The sequence below is a fragment of the Suncus etruscus genome, chromosome 1, assembly GCF_024139225.1.
Source record: "Suncus etruscus isolate mSunEtr1 chromosome 1, mSunEtr1.pri.cur, whole genome shotgun sequence".
Lineage (NCBI taxonomy): Eukaryota > Metazoa > Chordata > Mammalia > Eulipotyphla > Soricidae > Suncus > Suncus etruscus.
In genome coordinates, this window is record NC_064848.1 from 184,549,309 (window position 1) to 184,571,170 (window position 21,862).

The window sequence follows — 21,862 nt, forward strand, 5'->3', positions numbered from 1 at the left end:
TATTTTGACCCCCAGATAGTTATTTCCGCAGGCCAACCGGTGGCTCTTGCATTTCTGTTCAGACGCCTGGCTTTGCCTGGAAATTGTTTTGCATTAAATTTTCTCAGCCGCAGAATTATCTTTCCTCGCCTCCAGCTAAACTTGCATTTTTCCACCAGACACTTGGGCCCCGCACCAATGAAATCTGAGAGGAAGCGGCTGGGCCCTAAGTGGCCGTAATTTAATTGATTTTATCATAAATCATCAACTTGATGAAGAACCCGAGGTTTCAGTGAAGTAAATTGATATTAATGGGAGTTTCTTGAAATGCAAACTCGCAGCATTGTTGGGGCATCTTGAGCTGGGGAGGTGGATTACGTGTGTCCCAAGAGCAGAGTGCTTGCACCCGACAGACTAACGGGCTTTGGGGGGCAGCTGCAGGCAAACCCATTTTTAGGAGGCAAGGGGGACTAACACAAAGAATGGAACTTTGTTGGAGAGGAACCTTCTGACTCCATCGAACTCTGCTGGCTATCCTGGGAATGTGAGTCTCCAATGGGGCTAGGCAGTGAGGAAGGCTGGTGTTTGGACCTAGTTGGGGGGGTCGGGTGAGAAGGCCAGGCGGCACAATGGGTCCATTGACTCCTGGGTTAAAATTTGCCAGGTTAACGCCATCCCTTTCTAATTATACAAATTAATTATTTACTTCATAGGTAGCTGTGTCCCAAAATAACACTTTTGATTGGGTGATGAAAGCAGGGGGCCCCTTGCCCCCACCCTCTTAGAGCAGTTAAAACCTCTGAGAGGCAAGAAAGGCCAATACTGGGGTCTATGTGCAGTGACTGAGTGCAAGTATTTTATTTCTACTCCAAAGAGGAAATATTTTCATCCCAAAATTATGACCAGGGAGGTGCCCATGTTTATTTATACTCAGCTTTTTATTCTCATTGTCACTTATTTTACAGTCAATAAAGAATCAAGAACATGAAATCCAAAAAAAGGGACCTTAGAGATCACTAAAGTCCATTCTTTCCCTTCTTTTCCATGCTTTTACAGAAGAGGGTTCTGAGGTCTGGCATTGCTTTGCCTCAGATCACAGAGCCAACCTGGACCATCTAAATGGAATCCAAGTTTCCTGCCCATCCTCACCCCCAAAGTCTTAGCCTCTGTTTTCCTTGTCTGTAATATTGGTAGGGTTATGTAGGATACTCCTGGGAGTCTCCCCATTTCTGACATTGAGGAAAGCCTTTGGGGCTTGGCAGCAGTGCCCTTCTGTGCTCCAGGCTTGTGGGTATCTGGACCTCAGAATTATTGTTGTTTCTTGGGGACGGTTATGACAAGTTTATATCTGAATCTGAAAATTCCTTCCAGTATGGACTTTTCTTTCTCTTTCCTTATTCTCTACAAGGAAGAGCCCAATGGCCAGCCTGGGCATATGGAGGGGTCCCGTAAAGGAGGGGCTGGGTCTCTAAGAGCAAACTGCTTTCTTGCTAGATGCCAGGCTGAGGCTGAAGTTGAATTGTTCTCAGTTCAGCTGTTGATGCCCCTCTTAGCCCCAAGCCCCCAGGGACAGAATGGTGGGTTTGGAATTTAGATTAACTATGGGGGAGCATTCCCTGCTCCCCATCTCCCCCCTCCCAGCTGGGCCTTTGGACCTCACCTTCCTGGAAGGCACCTCACCACTGACTGCCAGAGTAGAATGGGCAATCTGGGCAAGAGTCTGCAAGAGGCTGACTCCGCCCACACTGTTCATACTTTCTGGATTTGGGGGAGAAGATAAAATTCCATAGAGGTGGGTGGGGGCTTTTCAAAAGTTGTGGGAAGGGTGAGTTCTTTGGGGAGCAGAGTGAGGAGGAGGCCAACAGAGGCGGGGAAAGTGTGATCTCTTCTCAGACCCCCTTGAGAAGTGTGATCTGGAGTCTGAGTTCTGGGGTGAGAAGTGGGGTGAGAGATGGGAAACAACTGTCTTTGGATTTTTGGAAATCAGAATTTCTGATCAGAGAGTTCATTTACTAAAGCCTCGCCCCAGACCCTGTTTTGAGAGCAAGAGGAAAACAAAAGGGCCAGCAGGCTGGGACTCGATTCTGTCCCATTCTGACTCTGGAGTTTTATAATTTGGAGGCAATTCTGAGGCCTTCCACTGATTGGTCATTAATCTGGTGAGTTATTGTCTGCAAAACAGAGGTCACTTGGAGAGAGACATCTAATCTGTCAGGAGGGATCCTTGCAGTCACTTTGTGGGCTGGACCCTGGCTCTTCTCTCTTCATTTATACCTCCCTCCCCTTCCCCTTCGCTGCAACACATCCGGCCCACCCTCCACCCTCAGCACTCCAATACTTACTCCTCTGCTTCTTTTTTTTTTTTTTTTTTTTTTTTTTTGTGGTTTTTGGGTCACACCCGGCAGTGCTCAGGGGTTACTCCTGGCTCCATGCTCAGAAATTGCTCCTGGCAGGCACGGGGGACCATATGGGACGCTGGGATTCGAACCGATGACCTCTTGCATGAAAGGCAAACGCCTTACCTCCATGCTATCTCTCCAGCCCCACTCCTCTGCTTCTTGAGTTCACCACCATGCCCACTTTTGTCTTCACATCCACCTGGTGGGGTTTGCCCTGGCTTGCTAGAGTGCCTAGAAGTGGATCTCCCGATTCCCAGCGAACTGGACCACCAGAGCATCTGCTAGCCTTGGACTCCAGACCTGCCTCACCCCCTCCCAAACACCCAGGCAGCCTGTGCAGTCCCTGTGAAACCTCTGTAAAACCCTCCTGTCTACCTTGCTTAGTTCCTGCTATTCTCAAAGCAAACCCCACCCTTGAAGATGCCTGGTGTAGGAAGAGAATACAGTTCAATTTGATCTTTTTCATCCCTTTCTTTTTTGGATCCCTGCTTCTTATGAGCCAGGTTTCTACTATAGGAACATCTGAGACACCCAGTTTTCTTTCCATTGGTCCTTTGTTCCTTCAAGGCTCCAACATGGACATGACATGTTAAGGGAGGTGAGAGCTGGGCATCCAAACTTCAATCTTCTGGTGGCAATTCCATTTCACACACACACACACACACACACACACACACACACACACACACACACACACATACACACACACACACCTGCTTTGATATCTTTATTAGTAAAGAACAAGAGAGGAAAACTCAGTGCATGGCAAATTTACAGGGTACAGCCCCTAAGTTGGGTAGTGATAATGGAAAAGTGTTGGAAGCCCAGAACTCAGACTGCACTGAAAAGAAACTAATCTTGGTAAAAAGCCTCCTTGTTCTTCACCTTCAGCTTCCAGATCTTTTTTTTTTTTTTTTTTTTTGGTTTTTGGTTTTTGGGCCACCCTGGCATTGCTCAGGGGTTACTCCTGGCTGTCTGCTCAGAAATAGCTCCTGTCAGGCACGGGGGACCATATGGGACACTGGGATTCGAACCAACCACCTTCGGTCCTGGATCCGCTGCTTGCAAGGCAAAAGCCGCTGTGCTATCTCTCTTGGCCCCCAGATCTTTTTTTTTTTGTTGTTGATTTGTTTGTTTGAAGGGCACATCTGGCAGGTGCTCAGGGGTTACTCCTGACTCTGAAGCTCAGAATTCACACCTGGCTCAGGCTCAGGAGACCATATGGGATGCTGGGGATTGAACCTGGATCATTGCATGTAAGGCCAATACTTTCCCTGCGGATCTATTTCTCAGGCGCTAGGCTTCCAGGTCTTACTTCCTTAGCAATCAAACAGGTCTTGTGAATTTGGGGGCTGACTGAACTGGGGCCCCAAGGCTGATATCAGAAATCTTTTTTTTTTTTTTGGTTTTTGGGTCACACCCGGCAGTGCTCAGGGGTTATTCCTGGCTCCAGACTCAGAAATTGCTCCTGGCAGGCACGGGGGACCATATGGGACGCCGGGATTCGAACCGATGACCTCCTGCATGAAAGGCAAACGCCTTACCTCCATGCTATCTCTCCGGCCCCAAAATCGTTTTTTTTTTTTTTTTTAACAAATTTAACTGGTTGTTCTGTTGGAGAGGAGAATTTTCGTTTTCTATTGGATGGAATTGAAAAGGGAGGAGGATGCTATAATCCCATTCACAGGCCTTGAGGAGTGGATGCTTAGGGATGCCAAGGGAGAGGAAACTGCACTGGCAGTTCTTGGTACAGGCTGGGCACAGGCGTGGAGAGAGGAGGGCAGTGAGAGCTCAGTTATAGAATCAAAGTGGGAAGAAAGAATGTCTACACCAAGAGGGGGCATTTTCTCTCTTTTATACCTTTCCCACAAAGTTTTGCCCTTCTTTGATCACAAGATGGTCTCTTACGTCTTACTTAATCTTGCTCTTCATTTTTCGTTTTCAGCTCCTCTCTACTTACATGTACACAGAATAAGTTTCCAGATTTCCTTACTAGAATCCAGTCTGCAATTACTCTTGCTACTCTACTTCTCTTACTCTAGTTTGCCCCAAATCAGACTTCAGGAGGCAAGTCATAGTTATTTTGGTCGAGATCCTTCCCTCAGATCTACCTAGCATCCCCTACCTCAGGCTTCCTTCCTATCCTCCCTAGGACTCCATGTTTGTGCCCTAAAGTTCAAAAGAAGTTACAGCCTGCAGCAATAAATCTAAAAGGCAATGGGGGCCCAAGGGTGCTGCTTTTTTTTTTTTTTTTTTTACCACCCAAGCTCCTCTTATCCCCTCCTCAACCAGGGCCATCTAGCTAGCCCAAATCTCCCAGAAAAGGAAAGGCAAGTAAGCAAATCAGAATGAACCTCGATTGAGCTTCAAGAATTCCAAGTGGATTCTCCCAGTCCAGAAATAGAAATAGTTAACACCTCCCCCCCCACATACACCCAACTTGACTTCCTACCACATTTGGCATTTGAAGGGGTGCATATCTTCTGAGTTTTCCCTCTAGGCAAACTTTCTTGTTCCTTAGTTCTTCCTTTTACTTCCATGGATAGTGCCCCACCTCTTGTTCACCAGCGGGACTATAAGGAGTCCAGGAGACTCCAGGTTTGAGGGGAGGGTGTTCCACCATCTTCTGTGGAACCCTTCATCCTCAACTCAAAGCCTGCAGAGCAGTCTCCCATCTGATGCTGTCTGGGCACCCTCAGGGCTCTCACCAAGCCTAAAGGTTGTGTGGCCCCAGGAACTACCAATTTCTTCTCCGGATTTTATAGTGTCCTCAAGCAGCCCTGAGGAGCTTCAACTGGGTGTTCTGGGTGTCTGGGATTGTGCTTGAGCTCTGTTTGGGGAAGAGAGAAAAGACTCAAAAGTGTTGATCCCCTTAAACTTCTATAAGCCGCCCTGCCCCTAAACCCAGTCCACGGAGATCTGGGGATACAGCTCTGTAGTTACAGGCCTCTAACCAGTATCCTGAGATCTCAGGGCAGACTTCTTGTAGATACATATTTAGAACTCACATTCAGAATTCTGAGGTTTCTGGCTGAAATCCCAACATTGTATCTCTTATTACTAATAAATAGAACAAATGACTTCCAGCTGCCCCCACCCCCATTTTCCTAGGTTACCAATATTCCCGACAGGATGGTTGGTGTTAGGATCCTTGAGTCATAATGTAGATGCTCTGCTCTGTTCAAGATCCTTCTTGCTGGAAGGTAGATCTGTTGGTCTTTGCCTCTTCCCTTGTTTCAGGAGGGCCCCAGGAAATTGGTTTCTCAGTCCTAGAAGCCAGACTAACTGGGTTGGAAGAGGCCAGAAAACTCGTCCCACTGAGAGTTAGCCCAAAGTGGGTGGGGAGGACGATGGGGGAAGATGGAGGGTAAAGAAGACACTGCCACCCTCTGAGTACGGGGGAGCCAGCTGAAGCCATCCTCACCTTTGTTCTCCCAGTCTTGGTGCATCCAGATGGGAGAAGGCAGAGCCCAGCAGACTAACCAGGAAGTGAGCATAGTGGCTGGCGCTGTCTAGTCCCCTCATGCATGAGAACACATTTTCCAAACTGCTTTTGTAAAAAGGACAGGGTTTGCTTTCTATTTTATCCCCTAAGCCCTGAGTCAGCAGATAGCAGAGCTGCAGGCACCCCTGCTTTTGGAAATGGCCTGGTGTGCTTTTTGTCTTTTGCCTCCTCCGGCAGGCTCTTCCCACCCCCGGCCCAAAATCTGCAGACACCTACATTCTTGGCTCCTGTCTTCTTCCTACAGGTCTTGCAGCTGGTCCCTGCCCTTCTCAAACACACCCCAAGAAAAGTTTCACTTTTGTCCTTACTTTTCTGCCAAGAGTTCTAAATCTTGCCAAGCTAAGACAAACAAGCAGGTTTGTCCTGAATAACAATGATACTGTTCCTGCTCTCTTCTGCCACTGCACTGAAAATAAAGCCATTTTGCTAGTTCTTCTGATCTTCTTAGAAGTACAAATGTCTTTATCACCTCTTTAGTCCCTGTGACTATCTGGAGGAGGTGAGAATCTTCACAGAAACTTCACCCTGAAGTTCTGCCAGCCCCTCTCATTGCCAGCGGGTCCCTGGAGCTCAGGCAAAACACAAGGTCCTCCTTTTGTCACCCTCTCCTCACTGCCCCCCCTCCACCCCCTTAGCTAGATATTCTCGGCTTTTAAAGAATCACTCACCGCTTGTTGTCTGTTCCCAAAATAAATAAATAAATAAAGTAGGAGAGGGTTAAAAAAAAGAAAAAGGAAAGGTCTGGCCTTCTCCTTTAACCAGGTGGAAACTGAGTCTGAAGATTTGGGGAGAAATGAGGAGAAATAGTTGCTCTGGAGAGCTGCCGCGAAGACTGGGGCACAGAGGGAAGGAGCATTACTTTTTTTAAGGTCCTAAAAAAAAAAAATAAAGGGACCAACAACAACAAAAACTCCCAGTGTTCCCACCAGGAATGAATGCCGAGGGGCACCCAGCATCCCAGCCCCAGGAGAGGCCAGAGGCCTCTGAACGCGACTTCTCAATTAGCATAATGGCTTAGTAGTGGGGTGTGAGGCGCTGTGAACTCCGCTGCTTTTCTGCTCTTTGCTCTCCACGGCCTCTCCGCCTCCCACACTCCCCCCCCCCCCCAACACCCAGTCCAGCCAAAATCTCAATTAAAACATTTTACCTGTTCATAGGGAAGAGAAAGAAAGAAAGAAAGAAAAAAAGAAACCCATGAAAACCAAACCTCTACCTTCTTTCTTTTCCCATTCTATTTTTTGGGGAAGGGAGTGGGGGGGTTGGAAATCCCCCTTCCCCCCTCACCACCATCACCTTCCCTCCTTATCAGGCATCTAAGCTTGCTAAAGGGGGAGAGGTGGGTGTGTATGTGTGTGTATGTGTGTGTGAGAGTGAGTGAATGTGTGTGTGTGTGTGTATGTGTGTGTGTGTGTCTGTGTCTGTGTGGTTTTTTTCCCTGTGCAAAAAGCAGAGGCCATTGTTACGGAGAGTAGGGCGTACCAGTCTTATAGGGCAAGACTGTGGCGGCTTGGCCGTGCCTGGAGCCTGGCGCTGGATTCTCGGGGAGCTGAGCCTGCCCGAGCACCTTTCCTTCTTCTTCTTCTATTTTCCCCCCCTTTCCCCCACCCCCTCCCTCCTGCGCACCCCCGCTTCTAAGCCGAGTGAATTGAAGCGGACGCCGCCGCCGCGGCTCCTCTGGCCGGCCGGTCTGCCCCTCGGGCTCCCCAGCCGGGGTGACTATTGGGGGGGGGGCGAGACGCAGCTTTAAACAGTGGTCTTTTTTTTCCTTTGCCTTCAAGGAGGGGAGATTTCTCGCCTGCCGCTCGCGCTGGGGCTCGATGTGAATATATATTATGTCTGCCTGTTCTCCCCTCGTCGGTGGCTAAGGTAAGCTGGACTGAAATAGGCTATCAGTTTGTGAATGGCGGAGAGTAGTCTCAATGATTTATGGCCCATATGACTCCAATCTCGGTTCAAGAAGAGTTCACAAGCTTAAGCTTCCTTCCACGCAGCGACTCTCTCTCTCTCTCTCTCTCTCTCTCTCTCTCTCTCTCTCTCTCTCTCTCTCTCTCTCTCTCTCTCACTCCCTCCCTCCCTCTCCCTCTCTCCCTCTCCCTCTCTCTCTTCCTGTTTCTATCCTTTTCTTTTCTCCTCTTTTTCTTTCTGCAATCATATCCAGTGCTGAATTTCTCTCTCTCCCCCCGGCTGCTAAGAAGATCCTAACCTTTCTTTCTTTCTTTTTTATGTTCTTTACAAATATTTTTTTCTTCTTTCCATTAAAATTTTTTATAAGTCCTGGAAGGTAATCTGTCCCGTCTCTCCCAGGGCTGTCCCAGCTATTGTTAACTCTCCCCGGTTCTCTCCGGGGGTGTGCCTGGCCAGGTGGGGTTCTCCTCCGGGGTGGCTCGCCGCCCTTCTCCAGCGAGACCCTGGGGGGAAGCCGGGAGACACCATCTCCCTCTCTCTCTTCTCTCTCTCTGTTCCTCTCTCTCTCCCGAGAAGCCATATGGAGCTTGGATTTTTCCAACATGGAGGCAAGGGAAATAGACATGTTTGGCTTGGTAGAGCTGCTCCCCCACCCCCTCATCTCCTGGATCCCCAGATCTCGGAGCCCTTCTTGCAAGTGCCTTCCCTTCTTCTTCCCACCGCCCAGCAAGCAGGCAGGCAGGCAGGCAGGCAGGCCTGGCTGGGCGCCCTCCAGCCTCCAGCCCGGCCCGCACCGCGAAGTCCCGGAGCAGAGTTAGTTGCCAGGGCGCCTTTTAATTCAGTTACCTCCAAGCGCCCAAACTTGCTGCCACCGGTGGGGCTCAAGCCCTTGGCCGCTCGGCTCGGACCCTTGCCGCCGCTAACGGTTCAGGCGGCCACTCCGCTTCTCTTCCCAGCGCCCGCAGAGCCGGTCAGCAGCTAGCGCGGCGGCGGTGGCGGCAGCAGCAGCGGCCGAGACAGCCGGCGGCGGCAGCCGGGGGCTAAGCCCGGCCGCAAACCCTCCTCGCTCTGGCTTGCCGCCGCCGGCCCGTCTCCATTCTTTTCCTATCAACGTCTCCCTCCTGCCTTTCCCACACTCGCCTGGCCTGGGTCCTGAGCCGGTTTGCCGGTTTATGGCAGCGGGAGCGACAAGAATTTTGGCCCCAGGCGTCTAGTCAAATTATTGTTTTATTATTATTATCCTCCTCCTCCTCATCAGTACTGCTGTAACAATCATTCAGACTAAATAAAGCCAGGCCCCAGCCAGCCAACCCCCCCCCCCTTCTCCAACGGTTTTTATTTTATTTTATTTTATTTTATTCTCCTATCTATTAATAACAAACTCCACTGATGACTGTTAATTAATTCCCCCTTCAGCCAGGGCCGCTCTGAAGCTAATTTTGGTTAAATCATCATAGGCTAATGGTAATAATAATAAAGGGATTGGGTCAGCCTGGTCAATGAACTCTAGTTCTCCTCCCTGGAAGGGACCTGCTGCTTTGCAGAGACATGTGGATTTCCCAGAAACAAATTCTTCCCAGAAACCAATCGGAAGTCAGGGCCATCCCAGCCCCCTTTTGAGTATAAATCTGTACCATTAAAAGGGGATTTATGTGTGGGAGGGACTTCCTTCACCTGCACTCTTTTTTTATTATATTATTATTTTATTATTTTTTAATTTTCTTTGGAGTTGACCAGCCAGGATGAATGAGATTGAAATATTTCAAACTTGTGGCAGAGCGCGGGTCACTTTGGAGGTGTTATGAAAAGTGATGATGATGAGGGGGGGTGAGGAAGGGGGTACAGTTTAAAGTTTCAGAAGAAATACACAAAGATCCAAGGACAAGTTTGAATCTTTATTTTTCTGGCACATTAAAAAAAAAAAAAGGCTGAGTTAAATAGCGATCTTTTGTGTGGGTGACTCTTTTGCTTTGGGGGAACTTCGCAAATGTTGCCAGTCCAGCGAATGATACTGTTCAGACTGCTTTGTTAACTTTCTTTTTTTGTAGGAAATACTTTTTTTTTTTTTCCGATTAGAAAGCACGCTCCCAGTTCTTGATCAAAATTTCCAGCTAGTATCCAATTTCTTTCCTCTTCTTTTCTTTTGGAGAAATCAAAGAAAAATGAAAAAAAAAAAAAGGGAAAATATTCGGTCTGATTTTTTTTTAGAATAAATGGGGGCCTGGGGGAGCCACTGGGCCAAATGGTCACAGCACCAAACAGGAGGTCCAGGGAAATGAAAATAACCTTGCACCATTTGGGGCTCCCAAGGGGACTGCTGCCTGCCAGGGCCCAGGCTAGGGTGAGAGGAATCATGGGCTAGAGATGATGGTACCTGTCTCAAGGCCCAAAAGGTTCACGTCCAACCTCTGGCTCTGAGGTTAGAAAAATCTTCTGAAAGTTTCTAGGTCAGCGTTGCCACTGTCTTTGTGAGGTGGAAGGCAAGGCAAGAGCCTCCTTTACTGAACGCTCCCAGCACCCCTCTCTTCCACCTCAGATCTAGTTTTGCTCCAGGCTAAACTGGGATGCAAGCCCAGGTGGCCAAGAACGAAGGTAAAACCTGGTTGAAGGTGTTGATGACACTTTTATTTTGGTTTGTCTAGACTCCCCCCCACCCCCCTCCAGCCATCCTATCCCAGAACAGGGCAGGGGGGAGGGGGGAGGCGAGGTCAGTGATGAGCTTGGAGGTGGTAGAGAAAAACTGTCCCCCCCCTAAGATTTTCTACTCTACCAAGGTTGTCCCTGAGGAAGTACAGATCTATTTTTAAAGCGGAAATAAAACCGCTCTACTTTTTTTTTTTAAAGAAGATTAAAGCAATGAAATAATAAGAAAGGAAAAAATAAAACACCCTTTTCAGGTCAGAGACCTGGCTGAGCATGTGTTGTGGAGAAAGATGTTGGGGTGGGGGGGGAGAAGAAGAAAACCCTATTGATGTCAGCTCCCTTTTCAGTTCCGAAGATGGATTCTCCGCCCCAGTCCTCTTCTCCCCCCTTGTCTCTTCTCTCATCCCGCAGGTCAGCCCTCGGCGAACAGACCAGGGGAGGAGGGGGGGCAGAGAGGGAGGGGGGGGTCCGGTGCACCACGTGACCCCCAGGGGTGCCAATGTACGGTCGTGAGGGTCTCAGGCCCTTGCACGTTGCCACCCACTGCCCGGGCCTCGCCCAGCGATGCAGAAAGCCACCTACTACGACAACGCAGCGGCGGCACTCTTCGGAGGCTACTCCTCGTACCCGGGCAGCAATGGCTTCGGCTACGACGTGCCCTCCCAACCCCCCTTCCAGGCCGCCACGCACCTGGAGGGCGACTACCAGCGCTCGGCCTGCTCGCTGCAGTCCCTGGGCAATGCCGCCCCGCATGCCAAGAGCAAGGAGCTCAACGGCAGCTGCATGAGGCCCGGCTTGGCCCCCGAACCCCTGCCCGCCCCACCTGGCTCGCCCCCGCCCAGCGCCGCACCTACCAGTACCACTCAGCAACAGCAGTAATGGGGGGTGGGCCCAGCAAAAGCGGCCCCCCCCAAGTGCGGTCCTGGCTCCAACTCCACCCTCACCAAACAGATATTCCCCTGGTATGAAAGAGTCGAGGCAAACGTCCAAGCTGAAAAACAGCTCCCCCGGCACAGGTACCAGCTCTGCCTTCCTCGTCGTCGTCAGCTTTTGTCCAGGCCCAGGAATGTCACTTGTTTTTCTAGCACCCAGCCTCCAGGCGCCCAGGCGGCGGGCCGGGGAACAATGCCAGGTGGTGGGGTTGGGGGGGCAGCGGTGAATTTCCCGTACCCCCACCACCCCACCTGATGGCCTCTGACCCTGACACCCTCAACCTCCAGCCACCCTCCCTCTCTCTCTCTCTCCCTCCCACCTGAGCTGCTGGGAGCTCCCAAAGGCACCACCACCAGCCTTGGGCCTTCCTAGGCCCTCTGCAAGGCCTCAGTGCCACGAGCCACGGCCAGTGGATTGATTTTTATTAAGTATGATTACTGTGGGTATTAATCACAATCTCTCAGGCGCCCTGTTGTCCCGGCCTCCAGGCACGGCTTTTTTTTTTTTTTTTTTTCCTCTTCGTGCCACACTTGGGGGGGGTGATGGTGGCTGTCCACGCTTGTCCATATTCCCCTGAATCATCTTCTTCGGCTGGTTATCTACCCCATCCACAGGAGGACTGGGGTGGGGAGGAGTAGGGTTGGATAGAGGTAGGGTCTTCCCAGACCTGGAATTAGGGGAGAGAAAAGGGGGGAAAGCCAAGCTTGTGCGTGAGAAAAAATCCAGCCCTAAATAAATGGCCATGCGGTTGTCTGCGAGACATGATCAAATTTTCATAAGCTGGGGCAGTGAGAGGAGAGCAGGTCTCTTAATAAATGCCACTATTATAGAGTGTCCGCTAATACGACGGGCGGGGGGGGGGTTGTGTGTGTGATGGTGGTGGTGGGGGCAAGGAGGAGAAGGAGGAGGAGGAGGAGGAGGAGGAGGAGGCGGGGACGGGCCAGAAAGGGGAGGAGGGCGGCGGCGGGGGGCTCCGTGTCCAGGCCTGGATTTATTAAGAAACGATGCATTCAATTTCGGCGTGTTCAGTAATTATCTTTTATTTCATTTTCTCCCCCCCCCATCCCACCCCTCCCCTCGGATCCAGCGGAGGGCTGCGGCAGCGGAGGAGGAGGAGGAGGAGGAGGAGGAGGTGGAGGAGGAGGAGGAGGAGGTGGTGCAGGAGGTGCAGGAGGAGGAGGAGGAGGCGGTGGCAGTGGGGGAGGCGGCGGGCGGGGGAGGGGACAAGAGCCCCCCAGGGTCGGCGGCCTCCAAGCGGGCACGGACGGCCTACACGAGCGCGCAGCTGGTGGAGCTGGAGAAGGAATTCCACTTCAACCGCTACCTGTGCCGGCCCAGGCGGGTGGAGATGGCCAACCTGCTGAACCTCAGCGAGCGGCAGATCAAGATCTGGTTCCAGAACCGGCGCATGAAGTACAAGAAGGACCAGAAGGCCAAGGGCCTGGCCTCGTCGTCGGGGGGCCCCTCCCCGGCCGGCAGCCCCCCGCAGCCCATGCAGTCCACGGCCGGCTTCATGAACGCCTTACACTCCATGACCCCCAGCTACGAGAGCCCGTCCCCGCCCGCCTTCGGCAAAGCCCACCAGAATGCCTACGCGCTGCCCTCCAACTACCAACCGCCTCCTCCTCTCAAGGGCTGCGGCGCCCCGCAGAAGTACGCCCCGACCCCGGCGCCCGAGTACGAGCCGCACGTCCTGCCGGCCAACGGGGGTGCCTACGGGACGCCCACCATGCAGGGCAGCCCCGTGTACGTGGGTGGGGGCGGCTACGCGGATCCGCTGCCGCCCCCTGCCGGCCCCTCCCTCTACGGCCTCAACCACCTCGCCCACCACCCCTCTGGGAACCTGGACTACAACGGGGCGACCCCCATGGCCCCCAGCCAGCACCACGGACCCTGCGACCCCCACCCCACCTACACAGACCTCTCCTCTCACCACGCGCCTCCTCCTCAGGGTAGAATTCAAGAAGCGCCCAAATTAACACACCTGTGATGGGAGAGGGGTGAGGTCATGGGGTGGGGAAGATAGATGGGAAGCTGGGTGAGGGGTTGGTGGCTAGTTGTGGGGGGGGGGATCTGAAAGGAAACTGGGATGGTAGCCAAGTTTTCTGGGAAAAAGGGGGCCTGGCCCTCCTTCCCCTCCTCCCCTCTCTGGTCCAAGAGTTTTTGCTGGTTCCAGCCTCTGGTCCCATCTGCCTGCCAACCCATAGGAAAGGAATCCTCCTCCCCAGCAGACTGGACATGACCCAGGCTGTGCTAGGCCTCCAGCAGCTTCCCAGCTGGGACCCCGCACTCCAGAGGGGGCTGGAGGCAGAGACCAGGCAGACAAGCACATTTAGAAACACTCAAGGCTCACCACCCCCCCACAGCTGTCTTACCTTCCATTTCTGTGGGTGATTCTCTCCCAAATCTTGACTCCCTCCCCCCTCAGTTCACCTTGAAAAGAAAAACAAGAAAGCATTTCACAACCGAGGGCACAAAGCATGACTCCCACTTCCCTGAAGCCTCAGTCTTGCTTCCATCTGTTTGAGGTTGATTGGGCATTCCCTCCATGTCTGATCTCATATTTTTTCTGCTCTAGGACATATCTAAAAATCGCCTCCACCCATGACAGTTTCCAGAGGGCTCAGGGATGGTGAGAGATCCTGAAAGGGAGAGCTGTCTATATTATAAATATATATATTTTTTTCTTTCATGGCAAAAGCTGGGAGGCAGGACAGGCAAGGTGTCAGGACTGTAGGTTCGCCCTTTCTGCTGCCACCCATCTTGGTTCCAGGGCCAGGCCCCTTTGACCCCAGCGAGCAGAGCAATCGGTGACACGAGCTCTACGCTTTTCTTTTCTTCTGTTGCTCTCTTGACTTAACGTGAAACAGGGTATATTTTAACAAACTGTCCCAGGCAGAGGCAAAGGCTGGGCCTGCGGGGCCTTGCTCAATCCTCTGACAGGGCACTTTTGTTGCACTTAGAGTTTACATTTTAATGGATATAAAAACAACTGTGAGAGGTGCCTGGGCCTGCAGGAGCCCAGCACCGCTCAAAAAGTGTGTGTTCTAGTGAACATTTTCATATATATTTATTGGTTATAGCCTGTTAAAATATTTTCTTTTTTTTTTTTGGTATTATTTATCCCCACACATTTATGTATTTATATGAGGGAAAAAAAGGAAAAAATGTACTTTTTTAGTATTGTTATAAAGGCCGTTGTGTTTTCTGTCATGTAAAACCAGCTATTTTAGTTATTATTGTACTCTAGAAAAGAGCTGTAGATTTATGTTAAAATTCGTACTTATGAGGAATTGTAATTAGTGCTAAAAGGCATGAACTCAGCTCCTAATTGTCACTGTATAGTCCTGAATTTGTAGAATTAGAGTTAATTCCCTCTTGAAACTTTCTTTGTCCTTCCGTAGTTACTTTTTTCCTTACTTAAAAGGGTTGTCTGTTGAACAATTCTTGAATAAACTTTCTGTTATCAATTTTATTTTGTCCTGATGGTCCAATTTAGATAGCAGAGCTAGACTGCTGACTACCAAGTTTCCCCCAGGGAAGAAAGACATCTGAAGACCATATCCTGGCCCCCACCAGCCCCTTGCTCTATGTAGGTAGCTTCAGGTGCGGAGTTTTTTCTCACTCACATGAGCCCTGGGACAGACTGCCAACTTCCTTAGCAAAGGTTTAAGAAACAAGTTGGGAGGAGGGAAGATTCTTGAGTACTCTTATCTTTCGACTTTGCCAGCTCAGATTGCTCATTCAGTGACCTTTTGTTTTCCCTCTACTTTGCCATCTTCTCCCCACCATAACCAGAAAAGAAAAAAAAAAGGAAAAAAATTCTTAACTCATTCCTGTTTCTTCCAAGCAAACCTAAACTTTATAGTTCTCTTCCGGAGCTACAAAGAAGTCGTCACGTGACCCGAAGCCCAACCACCATTGGGTCTAAAATGAAAACAAAGGAAAATGATTAATCTTTTTTAAAAAGGGGAAATAAAAAGGGAAAAAAACCTGAGCCTAGACATCTCCAGGTCAAACCTGAAAACTAGAGTGAAATTAAATCACTAAATAAAACTGGGGGGAGTCCGGGAGAGGAGGCACGTTTGATTTCCCCTGCCAAGGGAAGCGGAGGATGTGTGTGTGTTGATTTGTGTGTGTTGGATCCAAGCGTAAATAAAACGGTCCCCAGGCTAATCGTGGCTCTGTTTCCACGATCCTTGGGAAAACTTCATTTCTTAGTAGTGGTTCCATAAAAGTTTTATCACATTGGAGCGAGGATAGGTCTGTCAAAGATGAAATGTCACCACCGCGTCGCTGGAGCCGATAAGAGCGAGGAGACAGGGCGGCTGAAATATGGAGCTAATTCGTTGAAAGAGAAGCGCTGGCTGCTTGCTGAAGAGTTGCATAATTCTAATTGTAAGCGATGTGCCCGCATTGCTTAATTAGGAGCATATATTTGGTGGTAGAGATGGGAGGGGGGGGGGCCCCAGTATCTGTGAGAATCATTCCGGGCCCTCAGCCTTAAAGCGAGGACTGATTTTCATTTTTATGTTGCATCCTGGCAGTCCAAGGTTAGTAATTACAGTCTTTATGCAACAATAAATAACAATAAAAAAGCAACCTGAATTCTACAGCCCCCAACCTCCACCATGCAGGATTTTAACTGGACTCGACTCATTCAAGCAGAAATTTCGCATTGGGTCAGACCATAATTTAAAGGCATAAGAGCGTGCAAAGTTTGATTGGGATCAAATAACGCTCAAGGGTTTTCTCTTTCTTTCTATCTTCCTCTCTTCCTTTTCCCTGAATAACATGCTCTGAGTGATGTAAGTAGATGAAGCGCCATGTTTAGCAGTAGGGTGGAATGGATTATTTATCTATGTGGACAGGGGCAGGCAGAGGAAGAGAGAAAGGAGAGAGAGAGAGAGAGAGAGAGAGAGAGAGAGAGAGAGAGAGAGAGAGAGAGAGAGAGAGAGAGAGAGTATCCAGTTTGAAAAATGGAGCTTTGGTTTGAATTGCGAATGGCAAACAAGATTAAGGGCCCACTTGGCTTGGGGGTCCCCTACTCTGCTCTCTCTGAGTTTCTAGGCTCTAGTGAGAGAAAAAAATTCTCTGCGCAGTAAGATTTCACACACAACAACAGGGGGGCGGGGAAGCGGAGTCTCTGGAAGGAGGACTCTCTTGGCCTCTTTTAACACCCAAGATTTCTTCTGTTCTCTAATCTGGCCGTAAAATCTGTCAGCAGGGTTAGAGAGGGCCATATTTTTTTGCAGGATCAGCCTCAGCCGAGTTGTTGCCCCTGAGAAGGAAGAAAGCTGGATTTTGCAGCCAGCTGGAAGGACTGGGAAAGAAACTTCTAGGGGTTTCTAAGGGGGGTGTGGGCGAGCGGAGGGAGAATCCTTTCCCAGGTCTGCACAACTTTCACTGAATTAGGATTCTGTGCCTTCAGCCACCTAGGAAGCTCAATGTTTGCATTTTTGGGGGGAGCTGAGTTGGGCTGGGTTGCATCATTAGGAGAAGCAATGCTCTGGGTCCTGGGTCCCCTAGCCGAGCAGCCCCCCACCTCCAATTCCCCTTCCTCCACGCTGTCTCTCCTCCGCCCCCACCCTTCTCAGTCCTTTTTAAATACTTACCACCACCCACGCAGCTGTTACACAGACAAAGTTTTGAGTTCCAGCTCCCGGCTGAGTTGCCATTTCTCTGCTAAGCAAGTCTTCTGCTCCAGGCTGGGCTGCAGTGAGCTAGGAGGGGGAGGGGAAGGCCAGAGCCGTGGGAGTTCTCCAGACAAACTTTCCACCCAACTTAGGGCCCTTCCCTCGGTCCCCATTTCCCATCTGTTTCCCCCTCGCTCTCCCAGAATCACCTTTCTCCTTTGCTATCCCCCCCAACCCCCAGGCCTTTTTAAAGGGATGTGGAATTTCGGCTGTTCCTCAGCTTTCCCAAAGAGCCAAATTCTTTGATGCCATGGGAGGGAGCTGTCAGGGGGCTAAGATTGATCGCCTCATCTCCTCTCGGTCCCTCTGACCCAGTTATTTAAAAATCTTCCCCTCCAGATCGACTTTTCGTTTTCTGTTTGGAGATCTAGTTTCCCACAGATTGCTTGGGGTTCCCGCATTTTGCAGCCCCCCCTTCCTCTGGTAAATTATAGCACTTCTTAAAGTTCAGACTATACATCTCCTCTAAATAAATTAAAAAAAAAAAAGAAAATAATTTGCCCCCAAGGCGCTAGAAATGGTGGGTCATCTCAGTGGTCATTATTTTCATTCTCTCCTGGTCCAGGGAATTCTTTCTTGCTAGGGATTTTTCTTTCACAGCACAATGGCACAAATGAGAGGGGGAGTCTCTTTGTCCTAGAGAGGAAAGTCCCTCCACCACACACACACACACACACACACACACACACATGCATTGGCCTGAGCTTTGAGAATGGTCTTAGGGAAATTTGCAGTCACCTTGATTCTTGTTTGGGCCCTTGGCTACAGAGGCGGAGAAACTAGAAGCTCACATCTGACTATCTTATCTATTGGGGCAGGGGGATAGAGAAAAGAACTAGCTCTAGGGGTAGAAAGATGGCGCGCAAAGGGGCTGAGAGGCAGTGTGGCAAACATCAGACAGAGAAAGGAACTGAGAGCAGCAGCAAACTATGGGCATGAGGCTCAAAGGGTCCCTCACTACCTAGCTGGCTCTTCCATCTGCCTTGAACACAAGTTGACTTTCTAAGATTTATCTGTTGCTGTTGGGGGTGGGTGGGATGGAAGTAGTGATGCTGATGATTGTAAATCTCTTCTCTTCCTTATTGCACCTCAGCACTGACCTTTCCCAAAGGCTGGTGCCTCTTTCTACTAAGTCTTCAACCTCATTCATCTATCTTTGGGGGGTGAGGGAGAGAGAGAGAAAATTGCTGTTTAGAAAACATAAAGCCTGAATTTATTCAGTTTAAAAATCTGGAATAGAGAGGGTTTTCCTTTTCAGTGTTTCTCACACCCTGGATTTGCAGAATCTCCAGTCCTCTTGAAGGGGCTGACAAAAATCTTTTGAGGAAGGGGGGCAGTAGGGGGGGAGAGAATATAGGATTGGGGGGGGCTCATAGTGTCCAGGTCGTGGTCCTCTGGAGTTTTGAATCAATTAAAGCAAATAATGCTCTCTGTTTTCCACCAGGCCCAGACCAGTGATTGGCCGAGGCCGGTCCCGTGACCACGAATTCCCTGCAATTTTGCCGGAGTCCTGGGTTTAATAGAGAGAGTCCCCATACGCTTGTATTTATCAGCAATATACTATTATAAAGGCCCAAAATTAAAAAAAAAAAGTGTGGGGGAGAGAGAGAGACAACGATCCCCCCTCCCAAAATCGCTCCATCACATAAACCTGGGGGGGGCTGGAGGGGGGGTCCCTTCCGATCCTCCCTCCTGAGGCCCCCCCCCAGCAGGCCCCCCTCCCCCACCATTGAAAGCCATGAATTTTGAATTTGAGAGGGAGATTGGGTTTATAAACAGCCAGCCATCGCTTGCCGAGTGTCTGACTTCCTTCCCCGCTGTCTTGGAGACATTTCAAACTTCATCAATCAAGGAGTCGACATTAATTCCTCCTCCTCCTTTCGAGCAAACCTTCCCCAGCCTCCAGCCCAGCGCCTCCTCCACCCTTCAGAGACCCGGGAGCCAAAAGCCAGCCGAAGATGGGCCCGCTCTGCCGCCGCCGCCACCACCGCCGCTTCCCGCGCCCCCCCAGGCCCCCGAGTTCCCCTGGATGAAAGAAAAGAAATCCGCCAAGAAACCCAGCCAATCCGCCGCGTCTCCGCCAACAGCCACCTCCGTTCCGGCCTCCGGGGTCGGCTCGCCCGCAGGTGGGTAAACCGGGTAGGGGGTGAGGTGCAGGGTAGCAAAATCCAGAGGGAGAAGGAGCCATGGGGGAGGTAGAAAAGGTGGCGAGCCGGCTGGGGTTCCATGCCTGCAGGATTCCTTGCAAGAGGAAGCAGAATAGACAGACCACTGGGGGTGCAGGCCTGGCCGCTGTCCCTGTATCTCCCTTCCCCCACCTTCTCTGCTGCAGCAGATTTTGGAAACTGATGGGGAAGGTCTATCCCCCTTAGATAGATGAGGTTTTCACTATTATCTATATGGGGAAAATGACTAGTTATAGGGGTTGCCTTGAAGGAAAGACTCGATCCGGTCTCCCCAGCCAGCCAGTGTGCCAGGGAAGAAAGGAAGCCAGAAATCCTCTATCTTTAGGAATGCTTTCCTGAGGTTGAGTTGGGGGAAAGTCGAATTAAGGGGTGCACTAAGGGAACTCTTAACTTCTAAAGGCAAGAAGGATAAGGAGGAAGATGCACCCCAATGCTCACCCCTCCCCCAAGCCGCGCGGGCCCGTGGGCGGCTCTGTGAATGCTTTGCCCTGACCCTGCAAGGCGACTGGAGGTGGGGGGGGGGAAGCCTTGGGGAAAAAACCGTGGGAGCCAACGCTCTGAAGCCCAGGGAGGGATGCTGAGAATGTAGAGGGCGGACAGGATCGGCTTTGGCTCTATTTCTGTGGGCCCCAGGCTGCCCCGCAACTCACGCGTAGCCCCCCTTTTCTCCGCAGAGGGCCCGGCGGCGTTGGCAGAGACGGCGGGCGGCGCTGCCCGCAGGCTGCGCACGGCTTATACCAACACGCAGCTGCTGGAGCTGGAGAAGGAATTCCACTTCAACAAGTACCTGTGCCGGCCGCGTCGCGTCGAGATCGCGGCCCTGCTGGACCTCACCGAAAGGCAGGTCAAAGTGTGGTTCCAGAACCGGCGCATGAAGCACAAGCGGCAGACGCAGCATCGCGAGCCGCCCGACGGAGAGCCCGGCTGCACCGGCGTCTTGGAGGACAGCGGCGAGCCCGGCAACGAGCCGGTGGCTAGTCCGGGCCGGCCCTCTGGCTTGCACGCGTCGCGGGATGCCTGTTCTCGGGCCGCTGAGATGGTGCCGGGATCCCGGCCTTTGGTCGAGTGCTTGGAGGTTGCGGGTGCGTCGAGCCCCGGTGGCACCCAGCGCCGGGCCAGGGCGGGCGGCTTGGAGCCGGAGACCGTGCTGGAAGACGCTTTCCAAACCGAGCGGCAAGATTCCCCGCTCCTGCCTGACTTCAACATCTTCGCGGCCGACTCCTGTCTCCAGCTGTCCGAAGGCCTCTCCCCCAGCCTTCAGGGCTCGCTCGACAGCCCGGTTCCCTTCTCGGAGGAAGAGCTGGATTTCTTCACCAGCACCCTCTGTGCCATCGACCTGCAGTTCCCCTAATCAATTTATTTGCTCCTTTTGGCCCTGTAGACACCCCTGGTCCCTTATCCCGCACCTCCCACCCCCAGCTCCTATAGACTGTTTGATGTGTTTTGCTAAAATTCAGGTATTATTGACTTAACGTGGAATCCACCTTTGTCTGAAATATTGGACACTCCGGCGTCTTCTTTTTTCTTTTTTTTAAATCACACAGAAAAATTCCGTTTGATAGACTCCTTCCCACGAAATCTCAGGAATAAGAAACTCTGGGGGGGGGGGCAGGGGGTTGCTTTCTTAAAAAAAAAACAAACACAAGAGGAACCTATTTTCCTCTTGTTTTTTTTTTTCAGTATTAGATCGTAGCTTATTTATTAAAATTCTTTAATAGGAAAAGGGGAGAGTATTTATTGTACATTATTTTCATAGATTGAATAAATGTCTTTATACTACAGAAACGACTGTGTGGGGACTCCATCTCTTTCCCCGTACCAGCAGCCCTGCGCGCCCCTCCAGTTTGTTCCTGGCAGAGGCTTTGGGCATCCAGGGCGTTTGGGGTGGGAGGTCCGGGTGGTACAAAGTGGACCCTGCGGCCATGGCTTCTTGGTCCGCAGTTCCAACAAAACAAGGTTGGCTCATTCGGTTATCCCTGGCACCCTTTATTAGGTGGCCTTTGGGATTGCTCAGGGGTTCCCGGGCCTAGATTTAGAAATCATGTTAGCGTATTGGGTGCTGGGGGGGCTCAGAGCTAGCTGAAAAGGGGGGCTGGGTGTCTCTGAATTTCTCAGGGCTTGGGGTTGAGTGTCCCAAACCGCAAGCCGGTTTGAGTGACTTTTTAGGAGATTCTAGGGGCAGGAATGGGGGTCCATTTCGGGAGCTTGGGGCGCGAGGCCGGCGGAACAATGTGGCAGCGCCAAGGGCTCCCGTTTTCGGTCCCCGCGGTCAGCCCTGGGCTCCTGCGAGCTGGAAGGCCTCCGGGGAGCGGCAGGGGACCAGCCCGGCTAGGCCAGGGCCGCGTGGGGGCCCCTATCGAGGACAGGGACCGAGAGGAGCGGCGGGAAGCCGGAAAGTGGCTCAAGATGGCGCAGAGGCCCGGAGGAGGAGGGCAACGACGGTGCCGCCATGACGGCCTCGGCGGGCTTTGCGCGCGCTCCGGGGAGATCCGTCCCCGGATCTCTCTCGCGCGCGAGCATCCAGGCGCCTGGAAAGAAGGGGACTCTCCCTAGCGTTTTGGTTTTATTATTTTAAAAAGAAATCGGTCCCAAGGATGCTGAGCGGGTGGAGGAGAC

At 51.3% G+C, this 21,862-nt stretch overlaps 2 protein-coding genes and 2 long non-coding RNA genes across 7 annotated transcripts in view; 3 read left to right on the forward strand and 1 right to left on the reverse strand.

Moving 5' to 3' along the window:
• LOC126020453 (uncharacterized) overlaps nt 1-8,087 on the forward strand; it is a 35,429-nt gene extending 27,342 nt beyond the window's left edge. For all 3 annotated transcript variants that reach the window (XR_007499591.1, XR_007499590.1, XR_007499593.1), the window contains exon 3: nt 7,662-8,087. This is a non-coding gene — a long non-coding RNA (uncharacterized LOC126020453). The remainder of the gene's footprint in view (nt 1-7,661) is intronic.
• A 2,617-nt stretch (nt 8,088-10,704) lies between these two features.
• HOXB3 (homeobox B3) lies at nt 10,705-14,839 on the forward strand. Its single transcript, XM_049781815.1, is given in 4 exon segments — nt 10,705-11,394; nt 11,396-11,447; nt 12,452-12,553; nt 12,585-14,839. Coding segments are annotated over 4 exon segments (1,323 nt in total). The 5' UTR covers nt 10,705-10,995; the 3' UTR covers nt 13,355-14,839.
• LOC126020469 (uncharacterized) lies at nt 12,379-20,167 on the reverse strand. Of its 2 annotated transcripts, none has more exons than XR_007499596.1 (5): nt 20,034-20,167; nt 16,980-17,087; nt 15,195-15,291; nt 13,740-13,797; nt 12,379-13,348 (listed from the first exon to the last, which is right to left on the reverse strand). It is a non-coding gene; the product is annotated as an uncharacterized LOC126020469 (long non-coding RNA). The 2 variants fall into 2 exon arrangements; XR_007499595.1 differs by lacking the exon at nt 20,034-20,167 and adding an exon at nt 18,161-18,249.
• HOXB2 (homeobox B2) lies at nt 18,529-21,034 on the forward strand. The gene is made up of 2 exons (XM_049780667.1): nt 18,529-19,186; nt 19,921-21,034. The coding sequence occupies exons 1-2, from the start codon at nt 18,799-18,801 to the stop codon at nt 20,595-20,597; spliced, it is 1,065 nt and encodes a 354-aa protein (XP_049636624.1). The 5' UTR covers nt 18,529-18,798; the 3' UTR covers nt 20,598-21,034.
• Nucleotides 21,035-21,862: the final 828 nt, after the last annotated feature.